The sequence below is a fragment of the Pongo pygmaeus genome, chromosome 6, assembly GCF_028885625.2.
Source record: "Pongo pygmaeus isolate AG05252 chromosome 6, NHGRI_mPonPyg2-v2.0_pri, whole genome shotgun sequence".
Taxonomy (NCBI): Eukaryota; Metazoa; Chordata; class Mammalia; order Primates; family Hominidae; genus Pongo; species Pongo pygmaeus.
In genome coordinates, this window is record NC_072379.2 from 154,123,794 (window position 1) to 154,148,982 (window position 25,189).

The 25,189-nt window shown below is 41.1% G+C and overlaps 1 protein-coding gene across 4 annotated transcripts in view; it reads right to left on the minus strand.

Annotated features, from left to right (window-relative positions):
* The window catches only part of PAXIP1 (PAX interacting protein 1), a 59,313-nt gene that overhangs the window by 4,373 nt on the left and 29,751 nt on the right, over positions 1-25,189 (minus strand). For all 4 annotated transcript variants that reach the window (XM_054495170.1, XM_054495172.2, XM_054495171.2 and 1 more), the window contains 10 exons: positions 20,129-20,861; positions 19,543-19,637; positions 15,384-15,479; positions 14,019-14,156; positions 13,230-13,351; positions 12,592-12,776; positions 11,578-11,621; positions 9,111-9,181; positions 7,403-7,505; positions 6,128-6,296 (listed from right to left, as the gene is read on the minus strand). In XM_054495170.1, the coding sequence (XP_054351145.1) occupies positions 6,128-6,296; positions 7,403-7,505; positions 9,111-9,181; positions 11,578-11,621; positions 12,592-12,776; positions 13,230-13,351; positions 14,019-14,156; positions 15,384-15,479; positions 19,543-19,637; positions 20,129-20,861 (1,756 nt within the window). The remainder of the gene's footprint in view (positions 1-6,127; positions 6,297-7,402; positions 7,506-9,110; positions 9,182-11,577; positions 11,622-12,591; positions 12,777-13,229; positions 13,352-14,018; positions 14,157-15,383; positions 15,480-19,542; positions 19,638-20,128; positions 20,862-25,189) is intronic.

The following is a 25,189-nucleotide window of genomic DNA, read 5'->3' on the forward strand; positions in this document are numbered from 1 at the left end:
TGACCCACAAAATTCTCGCCTATATTCAGGTACATAATATAACAGCTACATTTACCTGTACAGCCTTCAGATATTTAAATGTCACCATTATATTTCATTTACTTCCCTCTAAAACCAGCCAGACCAAAAAAAGACAGGCAGGTATTTTTTCTCCTAGATCAGTGGTAATCAACCATTTGGGGTCATAAACTCTTGAAAAAAACGGGCTTGGTGTGGTGGTTCATGCTTGTAATTCCAGCACTTTGGGAAGCTGGGGAAGGAAAGCTGCTTGATGCCAGGAGTTTGAGAACAGCCTGGGCAACATAGTAAGACTTCATCTCTACAGAAAAATTTTAAAATCAGCTTGGCATGGTAGCTTGTGCCTGTAGTCCCAGCTACTCGGGGGACTGAAGTGGGAGGGTCGCTTGGGTCTGGGAAGTTCGAGGCTGTGGTGGGCCATCATTGCACCACTGCACTCCAGCCTGGGCAACAGAGTGAGATCTGGTCTCAAAATCATAGTAATAATTTTAACAACAAAAACGTAAAAAAAGAAAAAAAAAATTACTGAAAAATATGAACCCTCTTCCCATAGCTGCTCCTCCCCTTTACCCCCCCACTATTTTAGGAAGTTCACCAACTTTCTAAGCCCGCAGATCTCAGGTTAAAATCTCCAGTCCTAGAAAGACAAGTTTTAAATAATCCCATCCAAGTGTGTGTGTGTATATATATATATACACTAACTCCTCAAGGACTTGTAGGACACTGGAGTCATTTGGCTCATAATCAATTAGGTGAATTACCAAACTTTAAAGATTTACCAAACACACATTCAAGTATATAAAAGTATACAGCAATTTATAAAGGATAGTTTTATCAATTTTTAAAGACTTCTGACAATTATTAATAATTGACAGATTTTCAGAGTATTCATAGCAACATTTTAAGAAATGTGTCAAAAGTTAAAGATCACAAAATGTTTCAATCTTCCTATAAATATGTCTCATATTCAGAAAACCATTTCTCCTCCTCCGCCATTTCCTACCAACCATAAAGCATAACAAGGCAGCTCAAACCCAATAATATATACATCAAAAGCAGAAAACAAGGAAAAGTGATTTGGGATTGGCAAACTGGGGTTGACAAGATGACACATATTTTAGGATTTGTGGGCTATGTATTATTTCTCCTGCATATTCCTCTTCTCTTTTTTAAGCAATATTTTAAAAATGTAAAAACCATTCTCAGCGTATGGACCAGTTTGCTGACCATTGGGCAGGAGCAACTACATCATGACAGAAATGCAGGGATCTGTTCACCAACGGCTAGAAATACAAAATCAATCCCTGAGTCAACCAGCAGACAGAAAGGCTGCTTTTTAGGTGAAAGGAGAAAAAAAATGTCTAAAATTTGGAGAAACAAAAAATGGTGAATTAAAAAAGGAACAAAAAAAGTACTGTCACACATGAGATGGTATATTTGAAGTGTTACTTTCAAAGCTGATATGCCTTCTGAAGAACCTGTGTGAGATCACCAAGAAGAGTTAATGTTTATGATAGAGAAAACACCACTGGGCGCGGTGGCTCACGTCTATAATCCCAGCACTTTGGGAGGCCGAGGTGGGCGGATCTCTTGAGGTCAGGAGTTCAAGACCAGCCTGGCCAACATGGTGAAACCCTGTCTCTACTAAAAAATACAAAAAAATTTAGCCAGGCGTGGTCGTGGTGGGCGCCTGCAGTCTCAGCTACTAGGGAGGCTGAGGCAGGAGAATGGCTTGAACCCAGGAGGCAGAGGTTGTAGTACGCCAATGGCACCACTCTACTCCAGCCTGAGCGACAGACTGGGTGAGACTCTGTCTTAAAAAGAAAAGAAAGTAACATTGAAAAATAAAATAATACAGCTAAGACGATCCTGTCACAGATGAGACATTGAGATTTTGGTTTTTTCAAACAGGGTTATGTTAACTTAGTAGTAGCAATGTAAAGACTCAACCTGAATATTAAACTTTTCATGGAAGTACAAAAGAAATGAGTATCCTAGAAATTGATTATAATATTGATGTCTCAAATTTTATGTCATTTACACATAAATATAAAATCCCAAAAACATGCACCTACCAAAACAGGTGGAGAAAAGTCTTTTCAACAAATGATGCTGGAACAACTGCACATCCATATGCAATAAAAGGAATCTGGACACAGACTTTACCCTCTTTTAAAAAAAACTGACCCAAAAATGGAACACAGACCTAAATGTAAAATGCAAAACTATGAAACTCCTAGAAGATAACACAGGAGAGAATCTAAGGGACCTTGAGTTTGGCAATGACTTTTTAGATACAAGACCAAAGGCACAATCCATGAAAGAAATAATAAGTAACCTGGACCTCACCTATTAGAATGGCCAAAACCCAGAGCAATGACACCAGCATATGCTGAGGAGGATGTGGAGCAACAGGAGCTCCCATTCACTGCAGGTGGGAATGCAAAATGGCACAGGCACTTCAGAAGACAGCCCGGCAGTTTCTTACAAAGCTAAACATACTCTTACCGTATGATCAAGCAATTGCAACCTTGTTGATTTACCAAAAGGAGTTGAAAACTTATGTCCACGCTAAAACCTGTACATGGATGTTTTAGCAGCTTTACTGATAACTGCGAAAATTTAGAATCAGCTAAGATGTCCTTGTGTAGGTGAGGGGCTGAACAGATACATTCTGACAATGGAATATTATTTAGTGCTAAACAGAAATGCTTTATGAAGCCATGACGAGACACGAAGGAAGCTGGGACGCATATTGCTAAGCAAAGGAAGCAAATCTGAAAATCCTATATACTGTATGATTCCCAATACGTAACATTCTGGAAAGGGCAAGACTATAGAAAGAATAAAAGATCAGTGGTTGCCAGGGGTCAGCAGGCAGGAAGGAATGAGTGGGTGGAGCACAGAGGATTTTTAGGGCAGTGGAACAACTCCGTATGACGCTGTAATAGCAAAATCATGTCCTTACACATTTGTTAAAACCCAATGACTGTTCAAGGCCAAGAGTGAGCCCTAATGTAACTATGGACTCTGGGTGACTGGCCAAGAGTGAGCCCTAATGTAACTATGGACTCTGGGTGACTGGCCAAGAGTGAGCCCTAATGTAACTATGGACTTTGGGTGACTGGCCAAGAGTAAGCCCTAATGTAACTATGGACTTTGGGTGACTATGACCCAAATGTCAATGTAGCTTCATTAACAGTTAATAAACATTTCACTTTGGTGTGGGATGGTGACTGTAGTGGGGGTGGCAGTGTGTGTGCATGAGTATGGGCTGGGGTATATGGGAACTGTCTGTACTTTCTGTAATTTTGCTGTGAACCTAAAACTGCCCTAAAAATTGTCTATTTTTAAAAAACAATAATTATAAACTGGAAAAATTCTCTTAGGAAATCCTAAAATATGGAAGATAAAATATGAAATGTTTTCTCAATATTAAATGTTTATAACAACCACTTTCTAACCCTCAGAGAGCAACACAGCAAATACTTATTAACAGTGCTATAAAGAAATAAAAGCTAGTCAACCAAAACTTCCCATCAAATATGAACTGTAAACTTTATATACAGATAAAAGAACCAGATTTTCACAAACTGAAACTTGAAAAATTAAGTAAATTGGTCATTCACTAAATTGGCTGCTTGGCAAACTAATTTTCAAAGAATTAGCATGTTCTTGGTTGGAAAAGAAAAAGAATAAGCAAAGTCAGAAAGTAACTAAAAAGATCTCTAAAGCTGGGTGTTGCCCAAAAGCAGCCGATGGAGCCAACCAGAGGCTGGAACATTACAGACCCGCTTTCCCCACCACCCAAGCTGGTGTATGCCATGCTCCCACAGCAGAAGCTAAGAAAGTACACTTACTATTTCTATTAACGAATAGACTATCTCCTTCTAAACTGTGTAACATTATATGAAATTGGAAGCTAAAATGTTTGTAGTAATTGTTTCTACCATGTTTTTCTTCTGCCTTCATTGTTAAGTTTTATGTTTCATTAATGCCGTTTTAGAGTCGAAAAATTTTCAAAATTTCAATTAAAAAAATTTCTAAATGCCACTTAATACATGCGAGCCTCATTATTCAGATTCTTTGCTAATTCACAGATTCTTTGCTAATTTTCCTCCCCTCTGAAATTTATTTATGAACCCACAATCAGTGTCTGTGGCACTTCGGTGGCCATTTGTGGACATACGTGGACTGGAAAAGAATCAGTCACCCACATGAACGTTCCTAGCCGGGAGGAACAAGGCCATGCCTTGCCTTCCTGTTCCAGCTGAAATGGTGAATAAGCATCCTTTCTGTGATCTATTTAGTGCTATTGTTTTCAAATTTGTGTGCTTTATGTTGGTGATTTTGCTGTTTAAAATGTCCGCAGCCCTAAGTGCAAGAAGGCTGTGATGTGCCTTATGGAGAAAATCTGTGTCTTAGGGAAGCTTCATGCAGGCGTGAGTCACAGTGCTGTGGATCATGAGTTCAATGTCAATGAATTAACAATATACATTGAATAAGGTGTCTTTAAACAGAAACACACATAAAACAAGGTTATATATGATTGGCTGATGAAAATGTAGTGAACAGAGGCGCTCGGGAACCTAAGCCCGTGTTTACCCAGAGACTACAGTACAGCATTCACTAACTCAGTGCCTGTGCAACTTTATAGAGCGTAACTACCTGTATGACAAGAATTGTCTGAACATCATAGTTGAGGATTTAGTCTTTTCTTCAGATTAATGATTTATTCTTTCCTGTGTCTTACTGCCTTAGATACAGAATCATAGTTCTAGCTTTGCTATAAACAGCAGTCTTAAGTATCTTTATTTTTCTGGGTCTTCTCATCTGTAAAATTAGACTACATGAACTTTAAGATACATACACTTCTAATTTATTTACATAAACATGAATTATATTTAAAATCTGTGGCCAAAAATGTGACATGAATCTAAAATATTTTAAATTTAAAAGATGGATTTAATGACGACTTGTGTCTGTTAAGTGATAAATAAGGTGAGTTTAGCCACAAGAGTGTAACGGGACCTAGTAGCGCCCCCTGCAGGCCTTGCTTGCTCCACAGCCACATGCCTTGCTCTTCCCTTTGGCAGCTGTATCTTTCTGCTTTAAGGGGTCGGGGGCGAGGGAGGCATAGGTGAGAAAGTGTGAGAACACGTCAATATAGGGCAAACAACTGGCACAGAAAAATGAGCATGTGGATGCTCTAAATCAGGGGTTGGTGAACAATATCATTGCTACATGATGGAGTAGCCAGGGAGCTCAGTTTTAGTGCCAGTGTGGTTGGGGAAGAAAGACCAAATGAGAAAAATGACAGAATTCAGCGAAGCTCGTCATGGGGCATGTGTCTCTGAACCTTTCAACCCAGACAGGGCCCAGGGGAGGATGGAGGACACAGCTGGGGAAGCTGAGAGGTGCCTGACCTAGATGACACTAACCCTGCAGACACAGGGTGACACCACTCCTATGCAGGACAGTAAGGGCACATAGTTGCCCTGGCTATACAGCCTCCATGAAGAAAAAAAATTGCTTAGAATTTATACTTATTTTATACCTAGCAAGGTTCTAAAAACATTTAGGTGTACATCAATCTAAGAAAAAACTGTCCTTTACATACCATCTCTAAATATGCCTGTTAGTAAAAGAATTTCTCTTTGGGGGCTCTGAACAACGGAAGATAGGCAAGAGGACACAGCTGTCTTTCCCTCCTTATATAAACTGATATTCAAAGTGTCTTTGAGTAGGACATTCACATACACCTGCTCTCTTTCCAAATAAAGAAAAAAATACTTCCCCGCACTTTGAAAAATCTCATTTTACAGCCAGATTTCCAAACAAAATATACTAACAAGAAAATAAAAAGAGGGATATAGAGCTTGTTTTCCCCCTAATATTGTCCAATTTACCAAAACTTTTATACTTAGGGTAAAATGCAAAGACATCAATCAAAGAAATCACTGGGGATATGAAATAAATTTATAAATTTAAATGAATAGCTATCACATAGTTAAAAAATTAAATATTGGTTGGGATGAAAAGAGATTAATTCAAGAAAAAAAAAAGTTGATCTGGCATTAAAAACAAAGTTACTGGTGCTGCTCCTTACCAATGAACTTCTGGCACCTGAAGCACTCTTCCAGCCACTCTGGCGTCACTATGTGCTGCACGACAGAAATCGCCGTCAGGAACTTCACAGTGCGAGTCACTTTGCTGGCAATGAGGTGCGTGCACTTCTGTGCGGACTCCGCAACCTCTCCACCGAGAATGTAGAGCTTCTAAAGGTCACAGACACAGGCCAGAAATGAAAAAGTTCAGCGTCCACAGAGCCACACTGACACAGAGCAACACAGGAATATCTCTCTAAGGACAAGGTTTATGACTGTAATTCGCAGCCACACAAAACAGTGTGACAGGTAAAACAAAACCTGTAACTACAAGAGAAAAATAAAAAGGAGAATTTATCATTTACATTTCTGTAGTTCAATTCCACACAAATCAAGATTAAAATACGAATTCTCCATCAAACATCAATAACATATCTCCATGAATAAATTAAATGACATGAGAACGATGCAGCTCACTTCACAATGAAGAGTAAACAGCCAAGACTTCCTAGGCCAAAACTGGTGTTAATGAGGAACATTTACCTGCTATCTTCATTTTTTGAAATGATGGCATAAAAACTGGCTAAGACTTGAGCATACAAAAAAGCGACCTCCTAATAACTATCCTCACATATTAAAGGTGGAGAAATTAATTTGTTCTAAATGTATAATAGCAGCATTTATAATTGTTTCTTTTCCTTAAAAAGGAAACCAGGAGTAAAATGTATGAATCCACCATAATACAGGTCAACTTATACTCTTAACCATCCTCTCCCTCACCAAAACAAAACAAAATCCCATCATCCTTTAGGATGTTATTTCAAAAAGTATACTTAAAACCTGTGCCCATTTATCATCTAAACAAATACACAAACTCCCTTTTGGCCTCACTCTACCCAAGAAAACTAATCTTGGATAGACTGTGTTTCAATCAGAGATCGTGAAAAGACAGTTTTCCTTCATGCTGGATGTCTTTATGAATACGACACAGAAGGAGACTTGCAAATGTTCATGTGACTATTAACACGGTTCCCGGCCTACACTAATAAGAAAGCAAGTATCTAAGTATGAAAAACAGGGCAGGAAGCCACTCAATATTTAGTTATTACTATAACTACTACTAAAAATACTTCATAAATATGCACTATAAAGACTGTTATAACAAGATATTCCTGACTATCTAAACTATGTAAGTTAATAAAACTGCTGATCTGAAGTAAATATATACAAAAAAGGACACTGCTAAAAATCCTTGTACAAAGTAGATGAAATTTCACCTTAATATACTGTTGAACCTGGAGAGGCTCAAATCCAGTGAAAAGCACAAAGGGGGTCAATTCTGGAGTTAGCTTTTTAGTGGGAGGTGGTACGTCTTCAATTCTGTGGAAGAAATACACATAAAATAGTAGTGATTTCATATTTACTTACAATGAAAATTTTCTTTAGAAAACAAGGGATTTCAATAGTTTAACAAGCTTTAACTGCATATGGTTTTTATTCTTAAAGGAAAAACACAATGAGCTATCTGTCCTTCCTTTCTTTCCACCATTTCCATAAAGTCACCTTCCAAAGAAGACCGCCTTTGAAGCCTCCAAGGGAGGCATCCAATTCACTTTTGGTTAAGATCAATACTTTCTTCATCAATCCCCTCCTGATTAATTTTTTTAATTGGCTTTCAGAAGAAAGCAAATATCAAAGTTGCTTCTAAACGTCACTGATTTTGCTAGCTTTATCACTTCAATTTTTCTATCAAGTTTTTAAGATAACCTTGTGTGACTGAGGCCATTCCTTGTTTGCACGTTCACCATCAATACAAGTCAGCCAAGACGAGTGTCGCTAGAGCTTCCAGTGTCTTTTACATTCTAGCCCTCTTCAACCACAAATTATAAAAACGTGGCTCTGCTCAAGCACACGTTTTAAATTAAAGCTTTTTGTTTTTTACACGAATTTTTTAGGTCTTTTTTTCAGCTTATTATTTTCTGAGACACTCCAATAAAAATTTATTTTAAAATGTATTTGTGGTAATTTGATGACAGCCTCAAAAAAAATCACATAATTAGGATTTTATTACAAAAGTCAACAGTTCAGTTTGTGTTCTGGAAGTGGGGAATGGAAGGAGGGAAAGAGGAGGAGCAGGGAGAGAAAAGATGAGGAACCTGGTAACTGCAAAAAACAATTCAAGCAGTTATATTTCACCACGTACAGTCTGGAAAGAAGAGTTTTCTAGAATCAAGGAAGAAAATAAAAGCTCTGTTGGTTTGCTCCTGCATTTGCTATGCCTTTCTAATTAAATGATTGGAAGGACTTCATTATTGACTCCTGCTGGCCGACATGACACTAAAATGATACGCATCTCAATCTGCATACTCCAAGCCAAAACCCAACATGCCATGTGCACTGCACATGTCCTTCCAAAGGCTTTGGGTCTGGATCCTCCTTCCCACTGTGGCCAACATTGCTTTGTCCTCATCAAGAACTGGCAGATCCAAGGAGCATACCCAAGATGACACCACAGCCTACATGCTCCTTCGGCACCTACATGCCCTCTCGGCAGCCTACATGCTCTCGGCACCTACGTGCTCTCTCGGCACCTACATGCTCTCTCGGCAGCCTACATGCTCTCTCAGCACGTACAGCAGGTTCTTCAGCCGTGCCCAGGAGGCCTGGGGCTCCGCGGTGTATCTCTGAGCTGGGTTCTAGACCTCCCACCCCACTTCCATCACTGCAACTTCTGTTTTACACGTTGGAAAGGGGCTTCTTATAATATGCCGCTTAAGAAAAAGACTGAATTTTTTTAAAATAAAAAATATACTGGCCTATGTCATTAAAATGAAATATATCCCAATAAAGTTGTAAAGCAAAAAGCAAACTCTTCCAAATCCTATTTACTGCAAAACATTTTAGAAACTTTCCTCAATTGCCACCGATTTTCCAAAGCAGACCTGTGAAAGCCAGCAATAAAAAATTTAAGGTTATTACTCATACCTGGCTCTTTTGGAAGAAGGCTGGACATTAGCTACTTCATTCTGTTTCAGTTTGGGAGGTAGTCTTACACTCTGCAATTAAAATATTGTCGACTTTAATTCAATCATCTACTAAGTAATACAGTAGCTTCCAAAAGATCTATGTGTCAAATAATCAAACTACTTAAACATATACAAGAATCATGTTCTTCTCCACCACATCAGAACTAGTCTTCACCTCAAAAGATCACTAGGACAATGCAAGCCGGGAGAAGCAGCTAATATTCCGGAGAGAAACTCTGTATCGTTTTTTTGTTTTTCTCTTTCCCTCTTTATTCACAAAATCCTTTCAGTACTTTAAAGTATCTTTGTTGCTTTTTTTCCTCCATGTTATATACATGCAGCCCTCAACCTTGAACTTCTCAAAATGGTTTTTATTTCAAATATTTTGTCCTGTGTCCCAATTTAGAATGTGGAAAACATGATTGAAATTATACCTCCACCCTAAAAGACTATTCCTAAAAGAGAAATTTCACCTATGAGATTTCACAAAAGATGTTACATGACAATCAGATCAACACCTGCTACCAACAGCCAAACAAGGAACCAAAACCTACACTCCGCCTCAGCAACATGGTCACATCCACTAGGACCAGCTCCAGTCCCTGACCCTGGAGCAGAAGCCATGCCAAGCACAAAGAGAGCAGGAAGGAGATGGGATTCCCTTGTGGGATCCCTACCACAGTCAGCATCTCCATTCTACCCTATTCCTTGTTGACTCCTCCTTCATAGTTTCAACTCAGAGGTTCTTTGACTTGTGTGGGCCAACCATGTCTTTCCCAGATGTTTTATTACTTGAAGGAATTGCTCTCAATCTTATTAATTTACTTTAACTACAACTTATTTTTTCTAAATATTGCTGCCATATCTAGACAACCAAAATAAATATATCTACAGAAAGCATTCAAAATCTATTAGCCCTGTTATACATAGAGAATCAAACTTTATAATAATTTGCAGGAAAGTTTATTACCTTCTTATTATAGCCTTTATAAGAAAACAATTTCTCAACTCTATTTCCAAAGATCGCATTTAAGTCTCCAAATTGTCATTCATTGGTACCAAGAATAGAAATAAATGGTGGGATAGGCAAAAAGGATAAACTGGGCCTCTTTGTCTCTAAGATTTTTAGCTTTTAATTACTGATACAAAGCCACAAGAGAAGCTGACATTTGGGGCCCCTGACAACTTTATAATATAAGCCATGTAGTTTGGGAGGAAAACTCTGATGACCACTTTCCCAGTGTGAGCTTAAAAGCCACCATAAAATTCCTTTCAGCTAAATGAACTGGGAGAATATTTGCTTTTGCTGATGTGTCAAAACTGGTCATGTCTTTAAAATTAAAATCATAACTACTAGTTTAAGCTAGGAAAAAAATACATCTATGATCACATTATCACTAGCAAGAAGAAAACAAGACTGTGGCTTGGAGGGGCTTCCTCAGAGACGTGGGATGATTATCAGCAGCTTCCAGATGAGATCTGGAAAATGAGTAAGTCAGTAGATGAATACCCAGAAACACAGGCTTGGGTGTTAGCTGCTAATCCTCATGAGACTATTCTCCTCAGCTAGTTGTTCAAGTGGCACAATCCCTAAATTACCTCTGTATACAATAGAAATGTGGTGAAAACTTGGTGGGCACATGACATGGAAATCTGTTTTTCAAAACAAAGGTTAGTATATAACAACATGAACATAAACCAAAGCCTTTAAATTACACTACTATTGGCCAACAGTAAAAAAAACTGCTGTTCTCAAAGTGCTGATGTTCAGTCAAACAGTGAGAAGTCACAGTAGACAAAGTCTAAAGTGAAAAATTATTGAAGTGGTCCTGTCTGTAACTTAGTAAATGTGAATGTGGGGAAAAAAGAAAAAACAACTGATCTTCCACTCATCATACCTGACAGATGAGAATGCAGAAAGCACCTCTTTGTCTTGTAACTAACAACCAGTGGCCCTCACACTTCAAGAATGGCCTATCCTGAAAAGCAGAGACCTCAAGCACTGTGATGTGACTCCCAACTCAGGACACTACGAAAACATTTCCCCTCATCAAGAGACCCGGGACTCCTTAAGTTCTGATCTGTAGCCCCAAGTAGGTTACACATCCATTGCGTCCAGTGGTTCTTAAAGTTCTTGCCTTTCTAACCCTACGAAAAACAAGACATCATCTTTGATTTTACTGTTCTCTAAAAGCAATCACATGGCTCTCTGAAGCAAATAAGCCCCTCACATGTATATATAAAAATAATGACAATCATATACTAACAATTAAGAGAAAAATCAGTCCTAGGATTTACTGGAATAGATAATTCGTTATCATGTTGACAAATTACTAAAATAATTTTTAATTTATGAAGACAAATACATCCCTACTGAATTTTAATAATACAGTAATAGCCAAAGTAAGGTTATTAATTTGACATACCATCAACAACTCTGCAGACACTTTTAAGGGAACTCTCCAAGCATCTAAAGAGAGAAACACATTATTTTTTATGATAGATACGTTGTTTAAATAAAAAGGTCTTTTTGTAAAAGTCTTCCCTGATAATCCTCAACAGACAGGTGGTTTAGCTGACAACACTTAATAAGGATAAATGTAAGTACTATAATGAAGTTTTAAAGAAAGCTTTCCAGGCAAGGTGAGGGCATGCTGCTGCTTTCGTTTCACATGCTGTCTGGATGAAGTAGCACTAAGACCATCGGCAGCAAACAACAAAGCAAACGTTGTGTCTAAACCCATGGCATTCACTCTCCCACCGTGGGTTGTCTGGGTACACATTTCTAGGCCTGTGTCCAAGTCTGGGTTTCACACAGTCTGGCTTCTAGCAGGCACACACCTTCTTGCCTATCACAGGAGCCATGATGGCATCCAAGATGTAACAGCAAGTCAGTCAAAGCTCAACAGTGACAAAGAGGACAGACATCAATTCTAGGAAAGCAGGGAATGTGCTGTAGGGTAGGGAGCAATTTGGACAAAAGATTAACTGGCCTGAGAGGCAAGACTATCAAAAAGCTTTCAAGTGCTCCTTCCATCTCTAAGAGTTCATCAAAAGCAAACAAAAATACTAAACCATGGCACACGCCTGTAGTCCCAGCTACTTGGGAGGGTGAGGTGGGGAAATCACCCAAACCCAGGAGATGGAGCTGCAGTGAGCCATGATCACACCACTGCACTCCAACCTGGATGACAAAGCGAGACCCTGTCTCAAAAAAACAAAACAAAACAAAACAAAAACAAACAAACAAACCAACAAACAAAAATCCTGGGCAGAGTGGGGAGAAAGAAGAAAGAGTATAGAAAGGAAATTGGAAATGAGTCAAAAACTAATTAGAAAGCTCAAGCCAGACCTGGTAATTAGTATGAATAAAAAGATGGTAGAAGTAATGCTAATGATTTTATTTAAGTAAGATTTGCAGCATGTAGAATTTCACTTACCTAAAAGATTTAAAACTAAATGCTGGGTAGGGGCAAATGGATCCTGCAGACTGAACGCCGTGTAGCGACTATACTGAATCTGCCTCAGTGCCTCAAAGTTTCCCAGAAGAATGTCGCCAAGCCACTGGGCGTTGACACAGGGTATCCTCCACTCTTTGGCTTTTTCATACTTTAAACCAGTTGGTCTTTTTATTTTTTGAGGAGAAAACATATTTATTAAATGTTAGAGATGTCAACTGTCCAAATGTACATTTATTTCCAACAAAAGGCAATAAAAAATTTCTCATAATAGAAGTGGGAGGCATATCCTAGCAAAGTTGAGGGTGACCCTGAATGGTAATGAAATATACACCTCAAGGCTCACACAGAATTACAAAACCACCAAGGAGTCTTACTTCCACCCTATTCCTGTTTTGTTAATTCAAATTTCATTAGTTCATCTAATTTCATTAATTCAAATGTTTTCTAGGTATTTCTACTAACATTACTATATCATTGTCATACTTTGTTTAACAGACTTTGATTTCCACAAATTTCTACCACAAAACTAAAAAATACTAAAAAAGGCACAATTATTGAAATAGCCACTATATTGTGTGTAAATTTATGATTAAAAACAGTTTCAAAAATTTGCTTACTCTTTACAGATGAGGACTGTGTTGCTGCGGCATAGATAACCCGTATATTTGGCACCTGCCAAATAAGCCATTAATTTTAGGTCATCTCTGTCACTATCAACAAATCCAGTCACAGAAATAATCTAAGAAAAAAAGAGAAAATAAGGTAAACACAAAATAAGCAAAAAACCAAAACCAAGTACTATTTCTTCTACTTCTTAGTTGATACATATTTTTTCACTATTTCTTTGGCATTATGGAACACATTTGGTAATATCATTCCCAAAACTTTCAAGACCAGAATTGTATTAATGGTCAAAAGGTTACACACATAGCCCTCACGGGGAGGAAGAAAAAGAATGAACATGAGATGCCTTGTTTATGTTACTGCAACACTGCTCAGACAATCCCAACAGTTACGTTATAAAGCATGTAACCACGAGCCAGCTCCTCCTTCTCCTCACTGATCCCAATGCTGAGATCATCTGAGTGGGAGGACGCACAACTACTGATTAGTTAACCCAATAGGGGCCACCTTTGGTGCAAGACATCTATTTTTGGATTTTAAATAGTGTCAAAGATTGGAGAATCCATTAAATATCTACTATGTGCAGAAAGTTGTGACTGTTACAAGGAACTAAAAGAAAACAAGCTATTTCTTATGAGCAGGCACTTATGAATTGGGCGAAAGTACACAGAGATGCTCTGACTCAGAAGCCAATGCGGGAGCCTCAGGTAAGTGCTAGCAAGTGATTCTTCGCCAAAGTCGAAGGATGATTTATCACACGGAACGCGAGGGCTCTGTCTTACATGCTGTGAACACGGCTTTCCTCCTGGTGGGAAGGCCACTGGGAAGTGAAGGGCTCGGTGCGGCGGTACCATTTTCTTCTTCTTTAAGACTGTGTTTAACCAGTGTGCAGTGACACATCTCTTTCTTTCTCTTATTGCCTATCAAACATAAAATTATAGGTTTGTTGTTTTTGTTTTTCTGCTGCAGGATTAAAGAAAATTCTAAGGTTGTATAACTACAATGCCCTTTTCATTGGAAGCCCCATAAAAGAATTTCATGACATCTAGCACTTGATTAAAGTAACGAATTAAAACCGTGTAGCTGGTTACTTGAAATACAACCTAAAAATCTTACTATCCATCTGCAAACAAGAGTCTACAAAAGCAACAAATTCTACAACAACCTTAAAAATAACTTCAGTGATGACTGAAATAACATGTATGACCACCAAAGTTAAAAGTGCCCCATAAGAACACAGAGGGCCCCAAATAAGAAAAAATATAAAGAACCATCCACCTAAGATGAACCACAGGAAAACAAAAAAAAGTCTCAGAAGTATTTCCATATTTTTACAGGAAAATCAGATCCTGTGAATGGCTATCCTCTTTAAGAGGGGTGTCTTGGAAGTCATTTGTCACATATATATATAATCTGTCTACAATAAGCATTATTTTTTGAAAAGAAATGAAACTTCAGACAGCACAGGAAGGTAATATTGAGGAGAAAGCCTGCACCCCAGTAGTTTTAGAAAAGCTCTGTAAGGGACCTGGTCTTTGCACGCTTGTGTGCGAGTCACACACCAGTATGGAATCCTGCGTCCCTTCACCGTGCACAGAGAGCAGCTGGAATGGTGACTGCACGGAGTGTCCGCCCTTTCTTTCTTTTTTTTAATTTTTTTTTTTTGAGATAGAGTCTCGCTGTGTCACTCAGGCTGGAGTGCAGTGGTGGAATCTTGGCTCACTGCAACCTCCACCTCCCGGGTTCAAGCAATTCTCCTGCCTCAGCCTCCTGAGTAGCTGGGATTAAAGGTGCGCACCATCACACCTGGCTAATTTTTGTATTTTTAGTAGAGACGGGATTTCACCAGGTTGGTCAGGCTGGTCTCAAATTCCTGACCTCGTGATCCGCCCACCTCGGCCTCCTGTCCGCCCTTTCTTTAACACCACCTGGGAACATCCCTTTCTTTCTCCATCGCTCAAAGACAATGGCGCCCACAAAAGGTATCAATCCCACCAAAGATTCGATCACAGGAAGAAGCAATTTTCCTATCTTTAGAGGTAGAAAAAAGTTCTTTCCAAAAATAATAATCCATCACTAGCATTTAAGATTGCATATAAAAAATGCCAGACCTTGCTCCTGGTCGCAGCTAAGGTTATTTTCCTTACCTGTGCATACACGCTGCTGACTTGACTCTCACAGAGAAGGTGCGTGCATCTACTCGTGAATGTGGGGTCAACAGTGCCACCGTGTGCCTGGATTATCTACACACAAAGACCCAACCAATGCAGTCATCAATCACTCAGAATAGAGGAGAATTCCAATTTCAAATAAGGCAGCTATTAAAAGACTCTATCATATATTTTTATCATGTATTTCCCCAAAGTATCAAGGACATGTAACAGTTCTATTTACAGACTTTTCTACCCAGCACCATACAATGAAAATGAACTCCAATATTCTAAATTTAATCTGAATTCCCAGGAAACAAGAGAAGAACAATAGAATGCACTCCAGGGTTTCTCAAGCTCAGTATAACTGCCACTCTGGACCAGGGAGTTCTGGGAAGTGGGGGCTGTCCTGTACAGAGGAGGATGTTTGGCAGTGTCCCCAACTTCTACCCACCCTACGCCAGCAGCAGCCCCCTAGCTGCAACTACTAAAGATCTTCAGATACTGCCAAAGGTCTATGGTGGGCAGATCCACCTCCCTTAAAAAGGGAAATAAAAAGCAAATCAGAATGAAATTAGTAAATCCCAACAGTTTCTTCTCAAAACAGATCTGGTTTTCTGGGGGAAGGAATTGCTCTGTGTCCGGGCTGTGACGGCTGCACAACCCTGGACATTCTTCAGAACTCAAAATACTGTACATGGAAAAAGGAGAATTTGACGGCCTATTAGGTGAAATATAAACTTTAAAAAGACCTGCCCCCTAAAAAAACCGATTCTTTCACTTACTACTTTTAAGATGTGAATGTTTTATTTTTCCTATGGCTAAGCATAAATATAGTTTAATGAGGCACAGGACAAAACCACAGGTTCCTCACCCATCCCTGCTTTTCACTCCCCTGAAGCACATCGAGCACTTTAAGCTGTTTCCGCTGACAATTATTAATATATTCTAACTAACACTTTATATTAGTTCCTTTTCTCTGGTTTTACATAACCATCTACTGACCTCCTACTGTGGACACCCTTCCCCTAAATAACACACATATTCTTCAAGCCTTCCTGATTTGGTTATATCCAGACTCTTGTTTAGATCAGTCATCAGTGACTTAACACAATGTAGCCCAGCCACATGGCTTAATATGGCAGCCTAAGATTAGAGTTCCTTTCTGGTATAAACTTTGGTCTTCCCTGGTGCTAATCACTTCCTCATCCCAGCCCCCCAGAATTTGCCCTTTTCTTAGTTTTCTATATACCTTTTACTATTTCATTCTCAAACTCTATGAAAAATGTACATACGGTGGTTCTATATAATATGTCTGCAAATTACTGTATACTCCTCCCTCTAAGAGTTGGAGCTTTACTCCCCTAGCCTTAAATATGGTTTAGCCTTAGTCACTTAATATGGTGGAATTGACAGTGGGAGTCTCCCATAACTCAGTCACAAAAGACACCATAACGCTGCGTGTTTTCCCTCTCTCTATCTTGGGTCACACCCCCTGGGGAAGGGAGCCAGCTGCCATGCTGTGAAGACACACAACCAGCCCTCTGGAGAGCCTCTGTGGTGAGGAGCTGAGGCCTCCAGCCCACAGCCATGTGACAGAACCATCCTGGAAGGGGCTCCTGCAGCCTCCGCTGGCATCCTGACTGCAACCTCAGGAGATAGCTGAGCCACAACCGCCCTGCCAAACTGTTGCAGGATTTCTGACCCACGACCAAACTGAGAGGTAATGTTTATTGTTTTAAGCCACTGGGTTTTGAGATAATCTGTTACACAGCAAGAGAAAACAAATGTAGTATCACCTATCCTTAAGCAACACAGGTGTGAACTGTGTGGGTCCACTGATAGCTGGATTTTCTTCCACCTCTGCCACCCCTGAGGGAGTAAGACCAGCCCCTCCTGTCCCGCCTCCTACTAGGCCCACTCATCATGAAGACGACGAGGATGAAGACCTTTGTGATGATATACTTCCCCTTAATGAATAGTACATATATTTTCTCTTCCTTATGATTTTCTTAATAACATTTTCTTTTCTTTAGCTTACTTTATTGTAAGAATATGGTAATACATATACAAAATATGCGTTAATTGACTGTTTATCAGTAAGGCTTCTGGTTAACACCAGGCTATTAGTAATTTGGGTTTTGGGGAGTCAAAAGTGATGTATAGATCTCTGATTGCATGGGGGTCTGCACCCCTAGGCCCCACACTGTTCAGGGTCAGCTGTACATGTCTCTCCTCAATCTACCAGTGTTTTTTGCTTGCTTGCTCCTCCTGGAAGTCTCTCTTCCGGTCTCAGGTCTAGTTCTCTCTACACCTACTTTCTCATCTATTGGCGTTTCCCTTTACCTCCATCCTAGGAACTCTCTTTCAATCTCTGAGTCAAATGCCTCATTTCCTGGCTACCATGTCTCACTCTCTGCTGGCACAGTGGCTTCCTAAGGAAGAATATAAGGGAGGTACATTTTTTACTATTAGTCTACAAATATCCTCCTTCCATAGTCTTATGACTGACAGGCTCTATAGGTTATTTTAGGTTGGAAATTATTTTCCCTCAAAAATGGAAGAAGCTGCTCCATTGCTGGCCCCCGCACACTGCACTGGAGGCTCCCAAAATCGCCCAGACTCCTGATCTCTCCACGTTTCCCCTCCAGTGAGCTTGTCTTTGAGAGAAAACGGTTTTCTCTACCAGCATTGTGAATGTTCCCAGTTGCCTTATCATGGCTCTCCTTACATTTCTTTTCAACCTGAGGGCACACGGCCTTTAGTTGCAAAACTATTTTCTTTCATAACGTTCTTGCCTTCATTTTCTCTGTTCCCAAGATCCCATTTAATGTTAGACCTCTTGGATAAATCTTTTAACTTGAAAACAAGACAAAAACCCCAAACTTTTCTCCACTAACTTTTGTATCTTTGAGTTTTGTTGAACTTCTCAAGACGGTTTCTCAGTGCTGCCTTCGAACACTTCCGACTTTTAAAAAATCTCTGCTGCTGTCCTTCTCAGAACTGCTCCCTTCCTTCTTCACCCTGGCACATGCCACCCGCCTCCTTCCTCAGCCAACCACACAGTCATCTCCCTGGTCACCCTCAGATTCAACCCTTTACTATTTAAAATGCACAGCTGATCACTTCACCTGCATCTGAACTCCACCACATGGCACATCAACAAGGTCTTGGAAGACATGCCAGCCCTGGCTCCTGCCCCCACCCCTGCCTCGTGGATCCCACTGAGGCACCGTCCTTTGCACCCTCCTGTCAGTTTCACCAATCACATGCCTTTGGCTGTGCTGCACCATTTGGAAAATCCTCCCCCCTAATTCTCACTCCTACTCATCCTATAAGCAGTTCAGGAATCACCTCTCCCAGCAGACTTTTCTTAACACATCACCCCACAACATGATGGGTGAAGGTCCTTTCTCAGGCTCCCACAACAGCCTGCATCTGCCACCCCGCCTCTGCTTAGCCGTGTGGCTGCCTCTCGCACTGCTCTTCCATTTTCTCCGTCTCTGTGATTTCGCACATATTCCCTAGGTCTTGCAGCATGCTTGGCACATAGCAGGGGTTTAAGCACTAGGGATGTTTATAGTGAAGCACATTCAAGATATGTTAGAGGCATATTTAAACTCAGTTTTTATAAAAAAAATTTTTTTTTGACTCAGTTTTGTTTTGGGGAATGCAAGAAAAAGTATTTCTTTTCTTTAAAGGCCACCATGCAAGATAAGAAATAATTAAATTAACTCCAGTTTTACAATTGGGCTGGAAGAATTTGAGGTTCTAGAGATTCCAGGATTTTCTAACAGTTACCTTTGGAGAAAGAGAAATGACTGAGATGCATACAAATTAATGGTCCCTCTCCCAGGACACCAAAACCCTGAACTTATTTCCATCGCCCCAATTATACGCATATAATTAGTGCCCCTTGGAATTTCCAAGCTGAAAAATATAAAAAGTCCACCATCTTCATCTAACAGCTGAGAAAACTGATGCCCAGAAAAGTGCTGTGCCTCAGGTCACAGAGAATGTTAATCAAAATGCCCGTCACACATTCAGAACACATGTAGGTGCAGCTCAGTGAATGCAGCTAAGTGAACATAGTTACATCTACATAAGAAAGAAGCATCTTCAGACACAGTCATCCTTCCTCCAGGCACAATCTCACCCTTTTCCAGGTGGCCAGCAGTTGCTTATCAGACATCTGCTCTGGATAATCCGCAATTGCAAACACACATCCCAATAAGAAGCTTTCTTCTGGAACTAGAGTAAAATTACATAAGAAAAAGAAAATTAAAACCCTATGAATACGCTTGCACAAACGTTAAAAAGTGGCGCCTTGCAATGTGAATCTGTTATGTTTACCAGTCTTGACCATGACGTGTCTGCCAGTAATCAGAGTGCATGGGGAATATTGCTACAAAGATACTATTTAAATGTCTACATCAAATGATCATTAAAAACTAAAACCAACGTAACTTATGCCTGGCCATTAAATACCCTGAATGAGTCCCTGTGGTAGCCTAGATGTTCTACGGGACACCAATATTCACTTCAGGATATGATGTCCCAAAGTACAAAAGAAAGCATAATCATCCCATGGTAACCATATTCTTTGTTAGGTATGAGACTCACACTCTCCATTTTGTAGTAATTGTTTTGATATGAATCCTTACCCCACACTCAAACACCCTCAAAGCATTTATGTGGGTACAAGACTTTTAGGAGAGAGGAAAAAAATCTCCATTACTAACTCTCCACTGCTGGATCATGTCCAAAAAGCTGATGCTGCTGAGGCGGTGGTGGTGGCTGCTGTTGCTGCTGCTGCTGAGGTGGAACCTGATGCTGCAGCGCCTGTGACGTCTGACTCAAGTGTGGCGCCGTCTGACTTTGCATCTGCTGCTGCTGCTGCTGGTGCATGCGCTGGAGCTGCTGCTGCTGGAGCTGCTGCTGCTGAATCTGCTGTTGCTGCTGCTGCTGCTGGAGCAGGCTGTGCTGCTGCTGGAGCTGGGCGAGCTGCTGCTGCTGGAGCTGGTGCTGCTGCAGCTGATGGAACTGCTGCTGCAGGGCATGCTGCTGCTGAAAGGGCTGGAGCTGCTGCTGAGGGCGATGCAGCTGCTGTGGAGGATGCAACTGTTGCTGTGGAAACTGTAGCTGCTGCTGTGAAAACTGATGCGGATGGGCTTGCTGCTGCTGCTGCTGCTGCTGCTGTGAAAATGGATGCGGCGGCTGCTGGGGGTAAGGTTGCTGAGAAATCTGCTGCTGCTGCTGCTGCTGCTGGAGCTGCATTATCTGCTGGGGCTGAAGGTGTAAAACCGGGTGCTGCTGCTGCTGCTGCTGGGCCTGCTGCTGCTGCTGTAGCATGTGTGTCTCTGGAGTCACTTTCACTTGGCTAAACAGCACTGCATTGGCATTTGTATGTCCCTGCTGGCTGTGATTCACCTGCTGCTCTAAATTTTTCGTAGGTGCTGAAAGAGTCTGTAAGATCTACAAAACAAAAGTTAGGTGAAACATTATCAATAGTTCCTGAAACAGACGAATGATAGTTTCTTAGTCAAGAGAATAATAGCATATCCTATTTACTAACAATATTCAACCAAGTAGACACAGCAAATGATTGGAAACTTCAAAAACAATACTGCGTTTTCTTTTGTATTTATTTTGTAACACCAATATCATAAAGTAAATTCATATATTGAGACCACCAAAATTTGAAACTACATTAGTAAAATGGAGTAAACCAACGAATTAAAGTGACAAAGACTCAGACGGCTGATGTGTTTGCCAGAGCAGGGCATGTGAGTCCTGTGCACACCTGGTGGCTAAGCCTTGGTGCTCCCTGCACCGTGCTGCGGCACCTCTCCACTGCCCATCGCCCGCATCAGCTCCGCAGACCCTCTCCTGGCCCAGGAATGCACTGAGGAATGACAGGTGGTGAAGGCATCTGGGAATCAGGCTCAGCCTCACCTCAAACCTTCTCGCCACAGCTGCCACTTCCCATTTCCTCTTGTCTTACAGCCCAGAGTCTAGTAAAGAAAGGTTCTCAGTGAATCACCTTCCAGATGAAAGCAGCATGACCTAAGCTGTGAATCCAAAAGCCTTTCGCTCCACCGTCAACTTGCTATGTGCACTGGCATGCTATGGAAAAGGAGGCCAACTAAGACACCACCGAGGCTGTTTAAATGGTGATGTTCCTCCCAACTAAGAACTCATCATTAGAGCTGGGAAATGATGCTTCCTCAAAGATGACTGAGTTCTTCATGTGGGACACAAAAATATTTCAAGCTAGAAAAAAAGAATTCAAACCAGACTATTTGTCTTCTAGCTCTTTCTGCTTCACAATGACAGGGAATAAGCTGAGAGTTCTGTGTACACTGAGGAGTAGGAGAAGGACGGTGACCAGCAGATGCCCACCAAGCAGAGTAAGTTATTTTTTTAATATCCTATAGGGCACTGAATACAATAAAAGATACATGTTATACAATGAATTTTGTTCAACATGCTCAAGCAACAAAAATTTGAAACCAACTTCTTACAGTCATAGAAATCAGTGAAAATAGATTTTACTTAACTCAATCCATACAACTTTTAACCCTATTAAAAGCATTTAAAATTTAAATAAAATTCCAGGAATTTAACACATATCAGAACTATACCAAAATCTCAAACATATTCATATTCTAACATGTATCTTTCACTTAAACAGACTCCAAACTGCAAAGGTTATATGACCTGCAAGGGTAACAGATTTTGGATTTAGTAATAAATAATGGAGTTTAGAATTGAAATAAGTCAAAATCAAGAGCTTGGGCACACCCATCTTTAAAATCACCTTATGTATGAGACATCTCTATAAGGAGATTCAACACTTCAGAAACACCTGAGTGGCACTCTAAGCAGAAAAATGTCTTTTAAACAAAATAATAAGACAACTGTTTCATCTCCATATTTAAAAGTATTTTTAAAAATCCAGAAAACAAGTGGGGAAAATTCACCCCACCACATGCCACCCCGCAGAGCCCAGCAGCATTTGGTGCTGTGTGAACACCCCCTAAGAAGCATGCACGTGTGGGGCACCTGCATGCACGTGTGGGGCACCTGCCTGCCTGGTGGGCACCAGCCATGAGCCCTACACGGCAAACTGCTGGGAACAGTGGCTGCCTCTTGAGAAGGTAAACAGCAGTGAGGGGTGGGAGGGGCTGAAAGTTTAACTGTTCACTCTGTCCTTTGGTATCATTTGAATTTTTGAATTTTGTACACATATTACTTTTTCACCCTCATATGTAAACAGCCCATGAAACTCTGAGGGATGGTAAAGAAATAAATGCCCGTCTGCAGGTGGACAGGGCTGAACCAGTCATTCACCACATGCTGCTCCCCGCCTCTCTGTACCTGCCAAGCCCAGATGGAAGGGAGCTCAGGAACGGGCACAGGACCTAGACAAACACAGCAGCAGACATCAGGACAGGACAGAGGCCAGAGGCTCCTATTTTTCAGATTGGCCAAGAGGACTCAGCAGGGTCTGCTGCCTGCAGAAAGTGCTCCATCTGATCTCACAGGGCTGAGGGAGGCCTGGGTGGGACAGGAGGCAACTTACAGCCGTTTCTACTACGGGCTTGAGTTAAGATGGGTCCTCATCCACTGCTGACCCAGCCCATCCACTGCTGACAGGAGGCAACTTACAGCTGTTTCTACTACGGGCTTGAGTTAAGATGGGTCCTCATCCACTGCTGACCCACTCCATTAAGGGAGAAGAACAGATGGAGATTCAGGACAAGAGTCCCGGCTAGGAATGAAGATGGCCATTGGCCTGGAACCTTCTCCACTTGAGGAAGCGAAAGGTGCAGGCCTGGATGGAAAGGAGAAATCTGCAAGGCCAGCCATCGAGATGCCTCCCAAAACCCCTACAACATTCATCCAATCACTTTTTCAACCATCTGATCTGCCTCTGGCTGGAAACATGTTAGTCCTGGAGAACGTACAAAAAAGAATCTTAATTGCTCAATTACATAATCGTGCTATACTACAAACAATTCTGAATGAATGTCAAGTTTAAATTTTTCCATCACAACTGTCATAATCCTCATTTACATTACATTAATACTGAGTTACTGAATGCCATATATAGAAAGCATTATGATACACACCACATGGCTTCTAACCACTATAAGTTTGCAATTTAAACAGGATTTTGATGGTAAGTTACGCCTCCCAACAATCTAATGTTCAACTAAATCTGTCTCATATTTCTGAAGTTTCAGTCATTTTCTTCACATCTAGCAGTAAAATGTCCTTATGTTCTCTTGCATTGCTGAAAGTCTCTCAGAAAATCTCCGCAATTCTTCTCACTAGTGATCAAATCCATTCACTCACTAGAAATGGATGGAGCCTTCTCAGTTTTCCACCCCTAGAGCACATAGCTGAGTATACCAAATTTGTCTCCTAAGGACAATGTCCAGTGCAGAGATGTGACCAAACTCCCTACTGCAGTCAATTCTTTCCATTTCAAAGTAAATTATTTTGTCTCTATATCCAAATACAAACTTAAGGAACTTTATATTTAAACCAACATCCATTGTATTTGAAAAACATAATAAGGCCAGGCACGGTGGCTCACACCTATAATCCCAGCACTTTGGGAGGCCAAGGCAGGCGGATCACCTGAAGTCAGGAGTTCGAGACCAGCCTGGCCAACATGGCAAAAACCCGTCTCTAATAAAAATGAACAAACATTAGCCAGGCGTGGTAATGGGCACCTGTAATCCCAGCTACTCAGGAGGCTGAGGCAAGAGAATCGCCTAAGCCAGGGAGGTGCAGGTTGCAGTGAGCAAAAATCCCACCACTGCACTCCAGCCTGGGCGACAGAGTGAGACTCTGTCTCAAAAAACAACCAAAACATATATATTAGAAATAAGTAGTAACTAACCAGCAGTAACTGACCAACACTTTTTGACACTACAAATAAATGAAAAGCAAAGAACATTTCCTATTTCAAATGGATGACTTCTGTCCATAATTTCTCACCTAAAGAAAGTGAGAAAGTAGCCATTTCTCGAAGTGCCAGAGGCTTCATCCATGATTTCTCACACCTACCCTATGAGAGAGATCTTTACGGCCCATATCCCACATATCGCACTGCTGACAGGACAGGTCCACTGCGTGGTCCCAGTCTTCCTGCCAGGACTAGTCACCTTCTCAATTCCTCCACCTCAGCAGTATCATCACTCTTCTCATGTCTGAGGTCAAAAATGCTAGAATCCTCTTTGCCTCTAGTCTGTCATTCTTTATGGCCTTTACTTTCTACCTGTCATGACATCCTCTGGCTCTCAGGACGACTGTGTGATCGTCACTTTGCTGCTCTGTGGCTGACGCTGTGCCCTGTGGCTTTAGCCCGTCCACCTGCCTGGACGCGGATGTGCAGGGACCAGGGCCGGTACCCTCAGCATTGGGCGGTGCTGGAGTTGCTCCTTCTGTGCATCTACCTTTTCCCTAAACTCGGCTGACCCCAGCCCTCTCATGGGCACCCATCTGGACAATCCCTGGCCTTGCAGCTCTTGGACCTCCTCATCTTGGTGGCCTTCTCCCCATTTCCTCAGCCACACATTCCCAACCACCCTCAAGACCCATGGTCAGTGGCAGGCCTGTTTTCCTCCAGGACCCAACAAGGTGGCATGGGGCGGTGGGCACCGAAGCAGGCCCGAGAGCTCCTAATGGGTAGCTGCTGTTCGGCTGCAAGGCACTGTCACCACCCAGGACTTGAGGAAGGCCAGCTCGGCATTTTATCAGGTATCCACCTCTCAAGCCAGAAACCCAAA